Source organism: Neolamprologus multifasciatus, unplaced genomic scaffold, assembly GCF_963576455.1.
Source record: "Neolamprologus multifasciatus unplaced genomic scaffold, fNeoMul1.2 chr03_unloc_2, whole genome shotgun sequence".
NCBI classification, from domain to species: domain Eukaryota; kingdom Metazoa; phylum Chordata; class Actinopteri; order Cichliformes; family Cichlidae; genus Neolamprologus; species Neolamprologus multifasciatus.
Window position 1 is genome coordinate 327,483 of NW_028181972.1, and position 15,939 is coordinate 343,421.

Consider the following 15,939-nt stretch of genomic DNA (forward strand, 5'->3'; position numbering starts at 1 on the left):
TGCCAGTGTACCTAATAAAGTGTCAGCCATGTGTATGTTTCCCATGCTGTATGTCCACAGTGATAGTGACAGAAGGATGAAACAAGGCTGTGAATCATTTCAGTCTGTGTGTGTGATAAAGAGGAAGACAGGAGCAGCTAACATTTGAAAATGGAAGCTTAAATAATGACAAACTCTACATTCACGGCTGAATTCACAATAAATTTGTTCTCAAGTGCACATTTAGCTAATGCTAATACTGTTTTCCCTTGCTTTCTACAACTTGAGCAGCTATTGCTAAGTAGGCCACTTTGCTCTGCTAAGGATTTGTGTGACCATGATGGAAACTCTGATAAGCTAATGCTGCTCAGATAATGCTGTTTATGGGCCCTGTTAGAATCAATATTTCATTCTCATTCTGTTGTTTGAGAACAATATTAACGTCTCACATCATTATAACACAAGAGAAAAGGGTATTAGCGTTAGCTACTAATGCTTATTCACCTCAAATTAGCTTTAGCTGCTAATGGGAGCCTACTTAGCATAAACCCTTCACATCGTTATAATGCAAGGGAAAAGAGTCACTCATGGCAGCCTACTTAGCATTAACTCCTCACTAATATAATGCTAATTTATAATTTATATTTATAGTTTATATTAGTCATTAACTCCTCACTAATATAATGCTAATTTATAATTTATATTTATAATTTATATTAGTCATTAACTCCTCACTAATATAATGCTAATTTACATCAAATTAGCATTAGCTGCTCATATTGTTATAAGAAAAGAGAAAACGGTATTAGCATTAGCTGCTAATAATTATTCACCCCTAATTAGAATAAGCCGCTAAAAGCTGCCTACTTAGCATTAACTCCTCACTTTGTTGTTACCCAACGGAAAAGAGTATTAGTATTAGCTACTATCATTTTTAATAAGTAAGAGAAAACATAGTTAGCATTAGCAGATAAATTAGCATTAGCTAATAACGGCAACCTACTTAGCATTAGCTGCTCATATTGTTAGAAATCAAGAGAATATGGTATAAGCATTAGTTGCCAATGCTTAGTCAACTAAAATTAGCATTAGCCACTAATGGTAGCCTATTTAGCATAAACTTCTTAATGCTAAATGAAGTTAATTAATGCTAAATAGGCTTAAGTGAAATGAAAGTAATGTTAGCTATAGCTGCTGATATTGTTAAAAGGTAAGATAAAATATTGCTAACAGCAGCGGATAATGCTGACACACATAATAATTAGCATTACCTAATAATGGCAGCCTTCCTAGCATTAGCTGGTCATATTGTTATAATGCAAGGGAAAAGAGTTGGCAAAAACATTGTTAGCATTAGTGGCTAAATTAGCATTAGCTAATGATGGCTACATATCTAGCATTAGCTACTGATATTGATATAAAGCAAGAAAATATGGTATTAGCATTAGCTTTTAATGCTTTTTCATCTAAAATTAGAATTAGCCACTAATGGCGTCCTATTTAGCATTAACTCTTCACATCGCAGAGGAAAAGTTAAAATTGAATAAAAAAAGTGTTCACATTAGCTACTCGTATTGTTAAAAAGTAAGAAAAAACTTTGTTAGCATAAGCGGATAATGCTAATTCACCTCAAATTAGTATTAGCTAATAACGGCAACCTACTAAGTATTAGCTGGTCACATTGTTATGAAGCAAGAAAATATGGTATTAGCATTAGCTGCCAATTCCTTTTCATCTAAAATTAGCATTAGCCACTAATGGCAGTCTACTTAGTATTAACTCCTCACTAATATAATGCTAATTTACATCAAATTAGCATTAGCTGCTAGCATCAGCCTACCTAGCACTAGCTACAAACATTGTTAAAAGGGCAGGGAGAAGTGTTAGCATTACCCGATATTGCTAAACTCGCATCAAATTAGCATTAGCTTATAACAGCAGCCTTCTTAGCATTAGCTGCTCACATTGTTATAATGCAAGGGAAAAGAGTTAGCATTAACAGATGATGCTAATTCACGTCAAATTAGAAAATATGGTATTAGCATTAGCTGCCAATTCCTATTCACCTAAAATTAGCATTACCTGCTAATGGCAATCTACTTAGCATTAACTCCTCACTAATGTAATGCTAGTTCACATCAAATTAGCTTTAGCATTAGCTGATAGCCTCAGCCTACCTAGCACTAGCTACTAACATTGTTAAAAGGGAAGAGAAAACTGGTGGTTAGCTGGTAATAATTATTCACCCCTAATTAGAATTAGCTGCTAATGGCAGCATACTTAGCATTAACTCCTCACATCGTTATAATGCAAATGAGGCTAACTTGATTTAAATTAGACTGCTGTTATTAGCTAATGCTATTTAGCAGTAGGTGCTCACATTGTTATAAAGCAAAGGAAAACGATATGAGCATTAGGTTCTAATGCGTATTTGCCTTAAATTAGACGTAGGTGCTAATGGCGGCCTACTTAGCATTAGCAGCTCAGATGTTGTAATGCTAGGGAAAGAGTGTTAGCATTAGCCGTTCACATTGTTATAAAGTTAAGGAAAATTGTGTTAGCATTAGCTACTCACATTGTTAAAAAGTAAGTGTTAGCATTAGTGCATAATGCTAATTCACATCAAATTAGCATTAGTTAATAATGGCATCCTATTTAGCATTAGCAGATAATGTCGACCTTGGCCCACTGGAAAAGTTAAGAACTAAAGATTTAGGAGTGTAGCTCGATAGCTCTTTCTCATTTGAGAAACAAATGAATTCTGTTATTAAAACCAGCTGTAAGGTTTATATTGTTGATTGTCATTTATGCTTAGAAATATTTACTCATATATGCTTAGAGTTTTATAATCGATTGCATAATGATAGAGGTTTGATCCTTAGTAGTTTGTAAAGACTTTGTGTGCCTTCCAGAGTGCTCTGGCATGCACACACCACTTGGGGCCATGAAAGAGGTCGTACCCTCTCTTACTGATTTATGGTGTAGGACAGGGGTCTCAAACTCAATTTAGCTGGGGGCCGCTGCAGGCAGAGTCTGGGTGAGTCTGGGCCGCATTAGGTTTTCCACAAGAAAGGCATGGTTAAAAAATTCCAATCTTCTCAAATTTCTTTATTTATTTTTTTACACAAAATATGAAAAATAAATAAACAAATGAAGAATTAATAAGAAAATAAATCAATCTGTAATAAATAAAACAATAATAAGATATTTTTAGTCAGTGAACTTTAGTCAGTCCTGCGGGCTGCAATTGGCCCCAGACCGTGTTTGAGGCCCCTGGTGTAGGAGGACACCTACTCTGTGTCTGGTTAAGTATAAGATCCCTTTGTTAGGGGGACCACTGGACTCTTAGCACCAGCTTTGGGGTCACAGGGTCACATCTGGAACACACACACACACACAGACACACACACACACACACACACACATACCTACACTATGCACAGACTGGTACTCTTTGTTCATACCTGTGTAAGACGTCATATGTTAATGAACTTATGCATATTCATGTAACCTCAATAAAGAGCAGTGTTACGAGGGAGCAGACGAGAGCGACTGAGGTCAAGTGAAGGAACGGCGCTGTCACAGTTCTCTCCCTCATGAATTGTCTGGTTCCAGCGGTGGGTCTGTGCTAGACGACCCATCACCAGCTTTTTCCAGCTTTTTCCACTGGTTACCAGTACGTGGTAGAATCCACTTCCAGATCTGGTTGTTTGTCTTTAAATCTCTGAATGGATTGGCTCCATCTTATCTCTCTTTAACAAAATAATCCAAGTCGAGCCCTCAGGTCTGCAGATAAGTAGCTTCTGACCAGAACTAGACGTAAAAACAGAGGTGAGCTTTATCGATCGCTGCAGCCAAACTCTGGAACAGTCGCCCTTCACATCAGGTCGTCACCAACACTCGACATTTTTAAAACCCGGTTGGAAACACATTTGTACTCTGTAGCTTTCAATTCTGACGAGTCTTTATAGTAACTGTGTATGTTTCCTATTTTCTCTCTACTCTGTGCAGCACTTTGGCTCAACCTGTTTATAAATGTGCTGATAAATAAATGTAGATTTCTTTGAATAAAACAGTGGAGCCGAGCTTTGAGCTCAGTGTGTAACAGTGTGTGTATGACAGCCATGTAATGTCCATGTGTGCATGCTGACTGTGCTGCTCTGACCCCCCTCCTCCTTTCAGGGTGGAGCCTGCTGGAGTCCGATGGTTGAGACCAGGTCTGAGGAAGTGTAAGTGTGTTTTTAATGGGATTCATGAAAACAAAGCAGCACACATTCAACCATCTTCATCATGTCAGGAGTCATCATCAAAGTGTCAATCAATGAACAGATGATGGATCAATAACTGCAGCTGGATTGTGTTTGTTCTCTCCATCAGATTCCTGTCAACTCACAATCGACACAAACACAGTGAACACAAACCTCCAACTGTCTGACAACAACAGGAAGGTGACACATGTGAAGGAGGTTCAGTCATATCCTGATCATCCAGACAGATTTGATGATTATCCTCAGCTGCTGTGTAGAAATGGTCTGACTGGTCGCTGTTACTGGGAGGTCGAGTGGAGAGGAGGCGTTTCTATATCAGTGAGTTACAGAAGCATCGGAAGGAAAGGAGACAGTGATGACTGTGTGTTTGGATGGAATGATCAGTCCTGGAATCTGATCATTCCCTCCAAACATCCTGTTTGTGTCTTTCACAATAACAGAGCAACATCCTCCTCCTCCTCCTCCTCCTCCTCCTCCTCCTCCTCTGTCTCTAACAGAGCAGCAGTGTATGTGGACTGTCCTGCTGGCACTCTGTCCTTCTACAGAGTCTCCTCTGACACTCTGATCCACCTCCACACCTTCAACACCACATTCACTCAAACTCTTTATCCTGGGTTTACAGTCTGGCCTGGTTCCTCAGTGTCCCTGTGCTGAGTGGGGTGTAAAGAGTGTCTCCTGTTACAGAAACACTCTGACTGTTGAACAGATAGTTCAGTCTGTACATGTCTGTCTCTTTCACTCACAAACACGTTTTCAGATTCATGGATTCAATCAGTTGATGTTTGAAACTCTTCTAAATGATTCCTTGTAAACTTCTTCCTCTTCAGTCACAAACAAACAGGAAGTGATGTCACATGTGTTCCTGTCCACACAGCAGAATGAGTCTATTGCTGACAGTGATGTACAAACAGAGTGAGCATTTCTGAGGCCCAAAATAAACTGAGTAGTTCACTGAATGAACAATGGACTGTGAGCTCAGTTCCTTCATCATTAGTATGGATTATATATGTATATGTATTATATTAGTATCATATATATCAGGTGCTGCTGCTGCTGGTTTCAGTCATTGTGCAAATGTGCTGTTTGTAAGGTTGTAAAGCTGCAGTCAGCTGAGACTGAAGAAGTCACCTGATCAGTGAGCAAACGTTTGTGAAAACGTCCAGATGAACAGAATCAACCTTTTGGGATCAGCCAGCAATGCAGCATCATTGTTGTTCAGGTTCAGAGGTTTGCAGGAATGAACTGATGACCAGAAACAGCTGCAAAGTCCAATAAAATACCAGCTGGAGTTCAGCTGCATTTGAAGAAGTCAAAGAAAAGTAAGGATGGCAAAGGGCGATGTTTTCTTCCAAAGAACTGAAAACATGGTCGACGCCTCATTAGAAGAATAATCTGGACATTTGTGAGGAACTCTAACCAAGAAAGCAACACAAGAAAGTGTAGAGGAATTTCTTTCACTAAGGTATTAATCACATTATTTCATTGTTTTAACATGTCTGACACTCATACTTAAGACAAATGTGTAGCAAAGATGTTGGGGGGAAAACAGGAACTCCAGAGGACCAGTCTTTTGTCTCTTGAGGACTCTGGGAAGTAGCAAGGGAGTGTGAACCTTAAGGTGTGAAACAGCTGTGTACTGCCTTTTGTTCCTGGAGAAGGTATTTAACTGAGAGGTTGACTTTGGCTCAGTGAGACTCTGCTGACCGTCGGTCCCGCGGCCATGGGGCTCCACAAGCTTGGTTGTATGTTGTGTGCATGAATTAAAAGAATGTTAGCTACCGCTCACCGCTCGTCTGCAGGCTTTATTTAAGTGGAAAACTTCCACAACAAAAGCAACGTCAAACAGATCCAACAGACAGTTTCATGACTGGAAGTGTTGAGTGTAAAAATGCTACATTGCATTATTGCATCCTCTCACCACAGGAGGTGCTGTTGGCACCACTGATTGCTGATCAGCTGTTCTCTGATGATCTGATTGATACTGTGAATAACGGGACTCACTGAACTCTGTGACACAGTGAAGATTACAGAGTTTAACTTCAACATCTGACTGACGTCAGCACAGCAGCTGAAGCCAAAGTCCAACACTGGATAGCAGCTGAGCCTGTGCTGAGTGTAGTGTTACAGGAAAAGGGCAGAAACACTGACACTGGTAGCTCACAGTGATGCTGACTGGGGCACAGAGCTGAATGATGCAGCATCAGGACACTGTTTCAGTCTGACTGACAGAGAAACCTGTAGCTGTATCTACATGTGAGGCAGAGGCTACACAAGCAGCTTTCTATGTTTCACAGTGACTGAGATCTTCAGTGGGGGTGGACATGCTCCTGTACAGACCTCTGAGGAGAACCAAGGTGCAGTCAAAGAGTCCAGTCTGTCCTCACAGATGTGAACATGTGGTTTCATCAGGTCTGCTGTCAGCTAGCAGGCTCACATCAGAATCACTGTTCCTGAAAAACACAGTCTGTGTGACATCATCAGTCAGCTGATCGTCCCAGATCTGAATGGTTTCTGTCTCTACTGAGGAAGTCAGAGAATATCACTGAGGTGTGGATCAGGTCTGAGTGAGCTGTGGAGGGACAGCTTTAAACAGTCCACAGGTCTCACGTCCTGCTCAGTCTGGTAGCAGATACCTCGTATTGTTCCAGATGTGCTGACATCACCAGCAGCAGCAGCACAGCTGTGTGATACGATGAATCTCAGTTATTGATCCAACACACAGTAAATACAAAGATCAGGATTTCTGAGAGTAATCATTATGAGTCTGAACACATGATCACTGAATGTTAGTCTCCACAATAATAAGCTAACACAAGCAAACACAGCTTTCAGCTCTTATTTTGAAACTGGCTTATTTAGAGAGCTGTGATGTGAGCGTGCCTGGCTCTGAGGCACTTGGGTCAGCCTCTGTTGTTTAGAAGTGTTACAGACTGTGAATGACACAGACCTGTCAGTTTTCATGTTTGTCTGTAACACAGCTCAGGGGCTCCATGCTGAACGCATCCATCCAGTGTTATTGATCCAGTACTAATACCAGCATTGGGATCAATACTACAATACACAATCACATGTGTCCACGTGATGCAGTTTGAAGAGCAATAAGATGTCTCTGTATGAGGAGGCGGGGTCACAGGAGGTTCACAGAAACTCTGCAGCAGCATCATCAGCTCACATGGAAACTTTGATGATTCACTTCTGTGGTGTTTTTACAGAAACACGTCACAAAATTAGCTCCACCTGTTTTGTGTGTGAGCTTTGAGTTTCCTGTCTTCATTCTGGATTCTTGTGTTGCTGTTTTTACACACAGCAGATATTTCCTGGTTGCTTCCTTGATGACCACATGAAGCTTTCTGAAGCTTGGATTGAAAACGCTTCATTACTCAAAGCTTTCCAACACAGGCCTCTGTGCTGCCATCTGGTGGACAAACATATGAAGTGCAGCATGAAGCTACAAATGAAACTGCTTCAGCTACGTTTATATATAACATACTATAACCTATATAACTATATGTATAGTGTATTATGTAGGTTTTAGAGCTGGGGGTAGAATTGCTGATGGCCTGGTTGTTATTTATGTTCCCCATGGTTCACCAGCTCTCACACAACATCAGCACCAATGATCCACGTCCTTATAAACCTCTGAATCAGGTCCTGAAGCTGTGACGTCCTGAGTGAAGACCTCACTGATCACATGACTCTGGTCACCTGGACTCAGTGTTTCTGAAGCAGTGTGCTGGGTTTTTAAAAATACGTGGCTGCTGCCTGATGTTGGGCCCACAGAGGAAGACGACTCACTCGCTCTTCTTCACTTCCTCCTTAAACATGTGGAAGGAGAGCAAAGTGCTGCCAGACTCTTATTTCTGACAGGAACAGAAGAAACCACAGCAAACTGTTCCAGTTCTTCATCTTCATCACAATCTATTTATTTCTGATGGTGTCTTCAGTCTGAGGGTTTGAAGTTTCCATGTCTGTGTGATGTGTGGTGTGAAGGCTGCTGGTTAAACTGGGACTCACTGTTTAAAGCACTGAGTGCTCATAGAGAGATGCTCCATGAGTCCCAGTACAGACTACAAACATGGTGGAAACTTAGCTTTGATATCCACACACTCTGCACGTCTGTGAGTAACTGTGATGAAGATGTGCAGAGATCTGTGTACAAACAGGAGAAAGACTGTAAAGACTCTGTGCTTCTAACAGCCTCTGTTAACATATGTGAGGCTGTTTGTTGTTGTTGCCATGGAGCTTTTCACTGTTTGGGTGAGCAGGTCATGTGATCAGGTTTGTTCTGTGAAAGCTGGACGATGGTTCAGTGTCAGGGTTTGTTTGCATTCATCAATAAATATCTAAATAAATCAAAGACTCCATGTTTGTTCTTTCATCATGTGACCTCTGCTCATCCATCTCTGTGTGTATCAGGATACATTTAGTTCATAATACACAGAAAAATCAGAGTTATTACCTGTAATAAATGTGAAAGTAAAGATTCCTGCAGTGATAACCAGGCAGGACTGAAACACATCCAAGCTGTCACCATGGTAACAGCACCACAGGTGAGGGGAGGAGCAAAAAGAGGGACTTTCACCATTTTATACTAAAAACACTCAACTAATGTTTCTAATATGAAACAAATAAGCCCACATTAATGTGAGCATTTATTCAATAATAATAATCATGATTTCCTCCTGATCTCATTTCCATAGCAGAGAAAACTGTGGTGTATATTGAGGTGGAGGGTGTGGTCTATGGCTCAGGTGTAGAGTGAGGGTGGGGTGCACCACAGCAGCATGCTGGGACTGCTGAGGGTGGAGGAGGGAGTGATGATGACATCAGAGCTGCTCACAGTCATTAAACTGACCTGAGGTCAGCTGCTAGGACGTCTCTGTGCTCCTTACATATGAACCATGTGACCTCACATCAGTGCTGTGGATGACTGTAGTCATAGAAGAGTAGAGCTGTAGCAGGTGGTGTGAGGAGGAGGAGGAGGTGGTGTATTCTAGTTAACGCAGTACTGAAACACTCCAGCAGAGGACGCTGTTAAGTCCTTATTGTAATACAGTTACTGTGTGCAGTTATACTTCATACATAATCTGCACTTATTTCCATCAGACATGCTGTCAGTAAATGATTGGTTTCTATTGATTCTACTTCCTGTTGACTAGTTTGATGACGGTGAAACAATCACAGCTGATTGTGTGATGATGTAAACTGTCACTGTTACATTCAGTGTGTCTGACATAATGTTAGTGCAGGGCTGATAACAGCCTGGTTCTGTTAGAAACACATGAACGTGTCCATAGATCAGTGTGTGTTTAACATGAGAGCTTCAGCCCTGCTGATGTGTTCAATAAAGACATGTAGGAAAACTGATGAGACTCTGAAATAACTCTTTATATTTATAATGTAACTCTGCATCAAAAGAACAACAAAGGATCCCAGACAGGTTTATGTGAACAAAGACGATTCTGATGTTTCTGTGTTTCTAACAGTTTGACATTATTAGTAAACAGACTGCAGTGAACAGGATTTATAAAGAGCTTATATATAAAGATATGACAGCTGTTTGACAAGTTTATCACTGTGTGTTTGGACCTGATCAGTCCAGCTGTTTACTTGAAATATGTTCATTTACCTGTTCTGTTATATTTATGTTCTTGTCTCTGTTGAAAAACACATTTTAATGTCCCTCAGATTTTTCTCCCAGATGAATAAATATAAAAATGACACAAACTGACTGCAGCTACTTTTTGTCCTTTCTGTCAAAAACCTTCATGTGACTCATGAGAGACACGTTTCAGCTGTTTGTGACAGATCAGAGGCCAACAAGTCATTTATAACACTTTCCATCATTGTTTAGCACAAACACATGTTGACACAGCAGCGGGGCCGCAGTGAGAGTCAGAGCGAGGAGATAAAAACTCCTGTTTGACCACAGCCTCAGTTTGTTCCTGCACTTCAAACACTTCCTGTTGTTGACTGGGTGGAGTCAGGAAGCCAGCGAGGCCCTGCAGGACTGAGACTGCAGACTGGGACGTGCTCTGTGATGGAGATCAACAGCATCACTGACTGTTTCTGTGAGGACACCATCATCCCAGCAGGGCTGTTTCCCAACAACAAGCCCTGGACCATCAGAGACCTGAAGCTGCTGCTGAATGAAAGAAGAGGATCTTCAGGTCTGGAACAAGGACGAGCTGAGAGTGTTAATAACGTTACTAATGTTCAGCTACACTTTACTAGGTCACATCTGTGACACACGTCACTTAAATAAAGAAGGAAATATTGGCTCTGTTTTATCTGCTGGGCCCAAAAGTGACTCCCCGTATTTAAACTGCTATGTATAACTTGTTGGTCTATAATATGTGAAACATGTGTCAAATGTGTCCATCATGAAAGATATCAGGTCATCTTGAGCCACAAAAACATTCCTATCATGAGGTAGAAGCTGGAATCAGTTTGTTGCAGACGTTTATATATCCGATATTTATCCAGTTAAAAGTTGAAATTCAAAAAAAGGCGCTGCACTATTCTCCTAAATTAGACCATTTAGACAGGATCACGTCACACGAGCTGATAAGGAGAAGCCAAAACTGGAAGCCACAACTTTGTTGAGGGTGTTTTTTGCAAAGGTCTTTCTACAAATTCAAGTTTTCAAACTGCTTCAACATCTCACTCTGTGTATTCGTGTGTCTCTGAGCTTCGGTGCAGGATTATCATTAAAATGGTGGAAAAATGAGCATGATTGAAACGACCACGGCACAATGGCTCAAGTTACAAACATTAAGCGATACTGACCAACGCACCACAACGACTGTGTCGCACGACACAGGATGTGATGTCACAACTGGTGTGAGACTTGCTGGCCTGCTCCTATGAGGGTTGTTTTCCGGGGATGGCTTGTTCCTCTTAGTTGCGCGGTCGGGGTTCCCCCAGGTGTCGGGTGGTTCTTGGGGTCCAGGGTCCCGTCTTTGGCTTTCTCTGAAGTGGCCGGCTTCTGCAGTGGTTGGCTGGCCGCTGCACTGGACCGTTAGTACTCCTTCCCCTGGCTGTGGGAGCTCCATGTGTGGCAGCAGGTGGAGACCCATTGTGTACATCTGCTTCACCCTCGACTTTTCCCCCACCACCCTTCTTTTCTGTCCCTTTTCTTTCTTCTATTCCTCTGCTTTCTTCTATCTTTCACTGATCTGGCCTTCACCCTGTCCACGCTATAACATCCACACAGGGGGCTAACGGCATTCTGGCCAGACAGGAGCTCTTAGTGGTAAATCCTGTGGTTTATGCATTTATATGACACATTTAGACCAGAAACACTGGATCATTTTTAGGCACAAATAATGATTTTAACTGAACGTCAAAGCTCTTCAGAGATGACAACAACAAACAGATCCCATCCTGATCTGTTTCACTGCACAGGTGGACTCCAGTCCAGACCTGGTCTACAGATCTGGTCCAGAGTCATGTTGCTATTGGGGCTGTGTGACAGTATATGCTGCTCTTCTTCACTGCAGTCATCACATCACATGGTTCTGTAATCAGCACAAACACAACCTGAACATCATCCACTGGATTTAGAAGATTCACAGCAGTCATTTTTATTATGAACTATGTGATTTTGTTTCTGTTGTCACTGTTTTCAACTCAAAACGTGATCGTTTATTTTCTAGTTTTTTGGGGTTTTTTGTTTGTTTTTTTGCCTGTCCCATTTGGTTCTTTAGCCATCAGAATTGTTGTCTGAAGACCAACAAGGAGACCCAATGGATTTACTTTGCCAAATAGATCATCACGGCCTTGCCGTATTGGTCCATTTGATCGACCTTTGTTGTTGTTATTTATTTTTTTTTCAGTTGTTACAGTTGTTTCCCTTTTTAAGTGTCCTTTCTCACTGTCCCTCTTCCCTTCTGTTTTTCTTTTCCTTCATCTTTCTTTCTCCCTTTCCTATCCCTCAGTCATGTCTGTCCCGTCTATTTTCTAGTTTTGACCCTTTCACGCATGAATTATGACAACCTCAATCAGGATTTTTTTCTTAAGTGTTTTTGTTCATCTTTAGGCATGAAAAAAGATTTTTGAACTTCATTTAAACGTGTACTTTTCAAAGAGTTTTTTTACATGTCCAGTTAGGTGGACAACAGGTTTTGACAGGGTATGGAGGGACACATCAGTGTCCAGTGTAGTGGTTTATGTGCAAGTATACCATCAACACTGACACAAATACAAGCCTTTGAATAGCTGTAACTGTAGTGACCACTGTGTGTGAAAGGGTTAAGTGATCAGGTTTAACAGATCAGTGATAAATCTGTGCTGTTGGATCAATAATGAAACAGACTGCTGTTAGAAATAACTCTGATTCTGCTGTTTATATTCTGATCAAATAGATGATAAATAGTTTCAGTGCGTAACTCACAGAAAGAAGCAGAACAGTTCACATCAGGCTGAAACCTTTGCAGTGTCTCCTTGCAGCATTTTGGATTAACTGAAGGCTTTTCAGTGAGTTTTTTGGACATCCTGATAATAATGAATTGCAGTAGTCCAGCCTGGAAGTAATAAATGCATGAACTAGTTTTTCAGCGTCACTCTGAGACAGGATATTTCTAATTTTAGAGATGTTGCGCAAATGGAAGAACGCAGTCTTACATATTTGTTTAATATGTGCGTTGAAGGACATATCCTGGTCAAAAATGACTCCAAGGTTCCTCACAGTGTTACTGGAGGCCAAGGTAATGCCATCCAGAGTAAGAATCTGGTAAGATACCAAATTTCTAAGCTTTTCAGCGCCGAGTACAATGATCTCAGTTTTATCTGAGTTGAGAAGCAGAAAGTTAGTGGCCATCCAAGTCTTTATGTCTTTAAGACATTCCTGCAGTTTAACTAATTGGTGTGTGTTATCTGGCTTCATGGACAGATAGAGCTGGGTGTCATCTGCATAGCAGTGAAAATGTATGCTATGTCTTCTAATGATGCTGCCTAGGGGAAGCATGTATAATGTAAACAGAATTGGTCCTAGCACCGAACCCTGTGGAACTCCATAATTAACCTCAGTGTGTGAAGAGGACTCTCCATTTACATGCACAAATTGGAGTCTATTAGATAGATATGATACAAACCACTGCAGTGCAATACCTGTAATACCTACAGCATGTTCTAATCGCTCTAATAGAATATTATGGTCAACAGTATCGAATGCTGCACTAAGGTCAAGAAGGACAAGCACAGAGATGAGTCAGTGGATTGTCAGTGTGTCCAACACGGATCTGATGTTTGGCTCCATGATTTCAGTCTGATTGGCTCATTCATAAAGTATTCTGTTCCAGCTGCTGGAGGACAACATCATCACTTTTGTGAAGAACGAGCTGAAGAAGATTCAGAAGGTTCTGAGTCCAGATTACCCAGAATGCTTAGAGAGTCAGAGACACAGCAGCAGAGAGGCATTTGTGATGATCACATTGGACTTCTTGAGGAGAATGAAGCAGGAGGAGCTGGCTGACCGTCTGCAGAGCAGTAAGAGGATTTATCTAAAGATTTAACCTGATGGATAAATGAGACACTTGTGACACCAGTGTGTTCGGTCATTTCTCAGTGGGTCAGAAATTGTCATCAGCATTTTGTAAAATGTGATTGTTAAAGTTGTATTTTTATTATTATTATTCAGAACTTCAAGCTGCTGTTTGTCATCGTAAACTTAAATCTGCTCTGAAGAAGAAGTTCCAGTGTGTGTTTGAGGGCATCGTTAAAGCAGGAAACTCAACCCTTCTGAATCAGATCTACACAGAGCTCTACATCACAGAGGGAGGGACTGCAGAGGTCAATGATGAACATGAGGTCAGACAGATTGAAACAGCATCCAGGAAACCAGACAGACCAGAAACAACAATCAGACAAGAAGACATCTTTAAAGCCTCACCTGGAAGAGATGAACCAATCAGAACAGTGCTGACAAAGGGAGTGGCTGGCATTGGGAAAACAGTCTTAACACAGAAATACAGCCTGGACTGGGCTGAAGACAAAGCCAACCAGGACATCCAGTTCATATTTCCATTCACTTTCAGAGAGCTGAATGTGCTGAAAGAGGAAAAGTTCAGCTTGGTGGGACTTGTTCATCACTTCTTTACTGAAACCAAAGAAGCAGGAAGCAGCTTTGAAGACTTCCAGGTTGTGTTCATCTTTGATGGTCTGGATGAGTGTCGACTTCCTCTGGACTTCCACAAAACTACAATCCTAACTGACCCTAGAAAGTCCACCTCAGTGGATGAGCTGCTGATAAACCTCATCAGGGGGAAACTGCTTCCCTCTGCTCGCCTCTGGATAACCACACGACCTGCAGCAGCCAATCAGATCCCTCCTGGGTTTGTTGGCATGGTGACAGAGGTCAGAGGGTTCACTGACCCACAGAAGGAGGAGTACTTCAGGAAGAAATTCAGAGATGAGGAGCAGGCCAGCAGGATCATCTCCCACATCAAGACATCACGAAGCCTCCACATCATGTGCCACATCCCAGTCTTCTGCTGGATCACTGCTACAGTTCTGGAGGATGTGCTGGAAACCAGAGAGGGAGGACAGTTGCCCAACACCCTGACTGAGATGTACATCCACTTCCTGGTGGTTCAGGCCAAAGTGAAGAAGGTCAAGTATGATGGAGGAGCTGAGACAGATCCACACTGGAGTCCAGAGAGCAGGAAGATGATTGAGTCTCTGGGAAAACTGGCTTTTGATCAGCTGCAGAAAGGAAACCTGATCTTCTATGAATCAGACCTGACAGAGTGTGGCATCGATATCAGAGCAGCCTCAGTGTACTCAGGAGTGTTCACACAGATCTTTAAAGAGGAGAGAGGACTGTACCAGGACAAGGTGTTCTGCTTCATCCATCTGAGTGTTCAGGAGTTTCTGGCTGCTCTTCATGTCCATCTGACCTTCATCAACTCTGGACTCAATCTGCTGGAAGAACAAAAAACAACATCCAAGTCGTTTAAATTGTTTGGAAAAAAAGAATTAAAGAAAGAAGTTCAATCTGCAGAGAAACACTTCTACCAGAGTGCTGTGAACAAGGCCTTACAGAGTCCAAATGGACACCTGGACTTGTTCCTCCGCTTCCTCCTGGGTCTTTCACTGCAGACCAATCAGACTCTCCTACGAGGTCTGCTGACACAGACAGGAAGTAGCTCACAGACCAATCAGGAAACAGTCCAGTACATCAAGGAGAAGCTCAGTGAGAATCTGTCTGCAGAGAAAAGCATCAATCTGTTTCACTGTCTGAATGAACTGAATGATCGTTCTCTAGTGGAGAAGATCCAACAGTCCCTGAGATCAGGAAGTCTCTCCACAGATAAACTGTCTCCTGCTCAGTGGTCAGCTCTGGTCTTCATCTTACTGTCATCAGAAAAAGATCTGGATGTGTTTGACCTGCAGAAATACTCTGCTTCAGAGGAGGCTCTTCTGAGGCTGCTGCCAGTGGTCAAAGCCTCCAACAAAGCTCTGTAAGTAAACATGTGATCAGGCTTTTATTTATAACATAAACAGTGTAATGTGTGATGGACCCTTAAAAACTTAAACATATTTATTTGAATGATCATCAGCACTAAATACAGTATATTATAGTTAATGTTTGATAGCAGCAGTAAATGTCAGAGTGTCTTAAACATATCTGGGTGTCAACTTTTATCAAAGTCATATCCAGAATCATCCTGTAAGTAAAATTTATTTATAC

At 41.5% G+C, this 15,939-nt stretch overlaps 1 protein-coding gene across 3 annotated transcripts in view; it reads left to right on the plus strand.

The window, feature by feature from the left end:
- Positions 1–15,939, plus strand: part of LOC146490479 (protein NLRC3-like) — a 124,431-nt gene that overhangs the window by 91,035 nt on the left and 17,457 nt on the right. Inside the window, exons 10-11 of one of the 3 annotated variants that reach the window (XM_085153183.1) lie at positions 4,162–4,208; positions 4,357–10,558. In XM_085153183.1, the coding sequence (XP_085009309.1) occupies positions 4,162–4,208; positions 4,357–4,901 (592 nt within the window). In that variant the 3' untranslated portion in view covers positions 4,902–10,558. Of the gene's footprint in view, positions 1–4,161; positions 4,209–4,356; positions 10,559–13,530; positions 13,737–13,887; positions 15,710–15,939 lie in introns of those variants that run through there. The other 2 variants (XM_085153182.1, XM_085153181.1) reach the window with 2 other exon arrangements.